This window comes from Kryptolebias marmoratus, linkage group LG23 (genome assembly GCF_001649575.2).
Source record: "Kryptolebias marmoratus isolate JLee-2015 linkage group LG23, ASM164957v2, whole genome shotgun sequence".
Lineage (NCBI taxonomy): Eukaryota > Metazoa > Chordata > Actinopteri > Cyprinodontiformes > Rivulidae > Kryptolebias > Kryptolebias marmoratus.
Window position 1 is genome coordinate 4,591,010 of NC_051452.1, and position 4,644 is coordinate 4,595,653.

General features: G+C 47.5%; 1 protein-coding gene across 1 annotated transcript; it reads right to left on the minus strand.

The window, feature by feature from the left end:
• Positions 1 to 2,103, minus strand: LOC108251627 (tubulin alpha-1A chain; the record flags this gene model as incomplete). Its single annotated transcript, XM_025003082.2, has 4 exons — positions 1,922 to 2,103; positions 817 to 1,039; positions 593 to 741; positions 1 to 522 (listed from the first exon to the last, which is right to left on the minus strand). Coding segments are annotated over exons 1-4 (897 nt in total), but the record flags the coding sequence as incomplete, so codon positions are not given.
• Positions 2,104 to 4,644: the final 2,541 nt, after the last annotated feature.

Consider the following 4,644-nt stretch of genomic DNA (forward strand, 5'->3'; position numbering starts at 1 on the left):
GGCTGGCTCGAAGCAGGCGTTGGTGATGTCAGCCACTGACAGCTGCTCGTGGTACGCCTTCTCTGCGGAGATGACGGGGGCGTAGGTGGCCAGGGGGAAGTGGATCCGGGGGTAGGGCACCAGGTTGGTCTGGAACTCCGTCAGGTCCACGTTCAGGGCGCCGTCAAAGCGCAGGGAGGCGGTGATGGAGGAGACGATCTGTCCGATCAGTCTGTTCAGGTTGGTGTAGGTGGGGCGCTCGATGTCCAGGTTCCTGCGGCAGATGTCGTAGATGGCCTCGTTGTCCACCATGAAGGCGCAGTCCGAGTGCTCCAGGGTGGTGTGGGTGGTCAGGATGGAGTTGTACGGCTCCACCACGGCCGTGGACACCTGAGGAGCCGGGTAAACGGCAAACTCCAGCTTGGACTTCTTGCCGTAATCGACGGACAGACGCTCCATCAGCAGGGAGGTGAACCCAGAGCCGGTTCCTCCTCCGAAGGAGTGGAAGATGAGGAAACCCTGAAGACCTGTGCACTGGTCAGCCTGAAAACGGACAGTTTGGATCAGACTCCGGGTCGCACACAAAGAACCTAAGAGCATAAACACAGCCTACCAGTTTACGGGTCCTGTCCAGAACCAGGTCGATGATCTCTTTGCCGACGGTGTAGTGACCCCGGGCGTAGTTGTTGGCAGCGTCCTCCTTCCCGGTGATCAGCTGCTCCGGGTGGAACAGCTGCCGGTAGGTTCCTGACCGGATCTCATCTGAGGAACAGAACGCATCCTGAACACGTGTTCATACGGGTTTATAGACATTTCAACCGAGGAGTATCTAAGTACCGATAACAGTTGGTTCCAGGTCCACAAAGATGGCCCTGGGAACATGTTTCCCAGCTCCGGTCTCACTGAAGAAGGTGTTGAAGGAGTCGTCTCCTCCTCCGATGGTCTTGTCACTGGGCATCTGTCCATCCGGCTGGATGCCGTGCTCCAGGCAGTACAGCTCCCAGCATGCATTGCCCATCTGGACGCCGGCCTGGCCGACGTGCATGGAGATACATTCACGCTGTCGGAGAGAAGAGGGAAGCCATGAGACACGGATCAGGAGCAGAGAGGGTAACGAGATTGATTTACAACTAACTGAGACAAACAGCAACAAAGTGCTTCAAGTTGTGACATTTTATGACTGGGTGAATAATTAAAGCACTGATTGGTTCATTTAACATCATATAAAATATTTTTTTAACTGCAGCTCAACGGTTAACATTTTCAAATTAATTTTTGACCAGATTTAGGGCTTTTAATGAAAGTCACAATCTGTAGGCTCTGCGTTAGAAACGTCCGGACGCGCCTTGAACGCCTCATGAGGCAGATTTTCCCCTCAGGTGGTTTTAATCTGAAAACCCGCTGACTCGCGCTTAGCTCGGTCGCGTGATGCCGCTTTACTCCTCCCATCATTAGTAAAGACACGCCCACGACGGAGGAAAGGCTAATGAAAAGGACCCACGCAGACCGGAAGTAGAACCCCCAGGCGCCGGTGCGACGTTCACGGACACGCGGTGCTCAGCGGATAAATATACCGCCTATTTTCTTCGGTTTAAACACGAACAGAAAACACCAAACGTGTTTTTATTTTCACGTACAGTATTTATCACTTAAAGAGGTCAAAGACTCAAACTTTGAGCGGTTAAATTTGACTTCTGGCGCATTTTTAACTGCGTCTATGCGGCCTCGGTGGACCGGACTTAAGCAGAAACCATCTTTCCTAAATGACGAACTTTAGCCAACTGCACCGTTAACTTAACAGTTTCTGTTGAATTAAACCGTTATTTGTTTTATCTGTCACGTTCTACAGACGCCTAAACTTCCTGTAACCGTACCAGCTCGATTTTAGGTTTAATAATGAACTTTAAGCCACTCTACGACGGGGTTTCACCTCAGGACTCACCATTTTTTCAGATTTCTCGCTCCCTCGGCCAGACGTTGAGGAATCGGCTGCTGGAGGCGGAGTGAGAGCGAGGACCCGCCGCTCCCTTTTATAACCGAGTGGGAGGTGGAGCCAGTGGGCGGGGCTAACGGATATTCGAACGGCATTTAGGCGGGAGGAGGAAGCGGCTGAAAAACACAGCTTCTTCCAGCGCCGCTGACGTCATTTTCACGCATAAATTGCGTCGTGTCGCAAAAATATTTAAAATACAGACTCATTAGATCAGCTGTTTCTACAAACACGTACAGAGCTTTGACTTCAAATTTCAAACGCTTGCTTTCAACATTTCCCCTCATATTTAATGTTTTTTTTACTCCCAGCATGCATTGCCAGCTGGACATTCCCTGTAGAGAGGAATGGGTTAAAACAACGATTCTTCTCTAAAACCTGCTGTCGAGGGGAATAAGGTGTGAAACTGCATAAACTTACCATGATGTCGAATGCTGCTGCTGATGTCGAAGATCCGCAGAGGAAATCTGGTGGAGTGTCTGGGAGCGTTCTGGTTCTTATAGTTCCTCCAAACTCCTTGGCAACAAGTTCAGCTCTGGATAAGCTCGGGTTTTGTGGTGGGGAGTGGACAACACATGTGCAGGCATGCTCCGCCACACATCAATAACTCTTAACGTTCTGCAGGAAGATAATGTTTAACCCCGAGTCCTTACACCAGGCAAGTAAAACTGGTTCACTGCTTTCTGCCAGAACTCAACGCTCCGAGGGGCTCAGAGATCTCCATGGAGATCCAGCTCTGTTTGGCAGATGGTCCGATGAACAATGAGTGAAGATAAAATATGACAAGAAGTTTGTTGTTGTTATGCTTCACAGCAGCCATAAAAACAATAGATTCAACAGAATAATAGAAGCATAGTGTCCATGCATTCATTTTGTAGTGTAATGGAGAACTCAGCCCTGGGGGAAAAGCTGTTTTTCACTCTGTGTGGATCTGAACCTCCACCCAGGTGGAAGTGGGTCAAACAGCTGATGGCCAGGGTGTGTTCTGTTTGTGACAACGCTGCGAGCCTTTGTCCCGAGTCAGCATGTTGGGGAGCTCTGCCCCAGTGATCCTTCAGCTTTCATCACCTGTTGTTCTGTTCTGATGTAAGTGGACCCGTCTCAGCTTCCTGACAAACACGATGTTTCACCTGTTTCACCAGGTAGGAAGTGTTAGTTTAATGTGCACACCCAGAAACTCCCCACACATTTCACTGCATCCCCTTCCCTGGGGGAGGGGTTGGTGGTCTTTCTCCTTTGTTCTCTGGAAGTCGACAGTGATCCCCTTTGTCTTGCAGATATGAAGGAGCAGATTGTTGTTGTTGGGCCTGTACTGTAGCCAGTTGTGACCACCAGGGGGAGCACAATAAAGATGTTCCTGCAGTTTTCTTTCTTCTTCTTTAATTTCCATAACAGTTAGTAAACATGTCTATTGATTCATGGTTGTGTACACAATACACAATCTACAAATGAATCCCAAGACTAACACAAGCCTCACCTTTAAACTATAAACACAAATACAATATCTAACTTCCTGAATTTGTAGAAAGAAAGGTTCCCATTTAAGAAAAAACAAGTGTAGCACTAATCTGCTTGACTTGCAGTAATTTAAACTACAACCTTAACAATAATTACTGAGGCATTTTCTAATATTCACACTAAGAAACAAATGACAAGGAAAATGAGCTTTTAAACCACGTTATGTTCAAACCAATATTTCTGTCCAGTAATGTTCACCTGGTGTCAATCAAAGACAATCTAACTGAGACATTATGACCTTTGACACATGCAGTAAGAGCTCCAACAGATTCACAAACAAACCATCCAAAGTAAGCAGTCAGGGAAAGAGTTCACTAAATGCCTTACTGGCAGCTCGCACCCACACAACTCCAACAACTCTATGAGTCTTTTCACCATAAACTGTTACCAACATCTGTCCTCAGCTGTCCTCCTGCAGCTCTGATTGGCTGACAGCTTAACAAGCAATTTATTAACCGGTTAGATCAGGCTTCCTAACAGTGCCATCTCTGACCTGCAGGCTGACTAGTCGTCAGAAATGAGACCAACTGTGGTGTCGGCACCAGACTCCAGTTGTATCTGAAGAGTGAAAATGGATGTGGTCATGAGTCAGAGTGTTGGACTCAGGACACGTCTAGGTGTAGGACCTGGACTCAGGATTACCACAGGTAAGAACTGTTTGGGGTCTGTTGGTAAGTTAGTCCACATAAAAATGAATGTGTGACCATCAGAACCTTCTGCTGCTCACGGGTCGAGAACATTAGCTTGCAGACTTTCTCCTCTGCTTCATGCATCTTTAATGACACTGATTTCATCCGGCAGATGGTGCATTTGGTAAAACATGGACAACTTTCTTCATTCTAAAGTGGAAAAATAGATGTTGCGTGTGTTTAACTTTAGTTTATTTATTGTGGTTGTAGTAAAAACAATTAATATATAAATTGAACTCTTATTTAGCTGCAAATATGGTTTTAAAAGCTTAACTTAAAAAAGCATGTGTGTGTGTGTACGCCATAGGCGCCGGAACCACTGGGGCCAGGGGGCCATTGGCCCCCCCACTTTCCGGCCCTGCAGTGCGCTGCGTGTTCCCACCAGACGGCTGCACAGACTGTGACTAACGTGTCTCTGTGTTTATATAGAGACAGAAGCACAAATAAAACCTACAGCATTGAGATCTG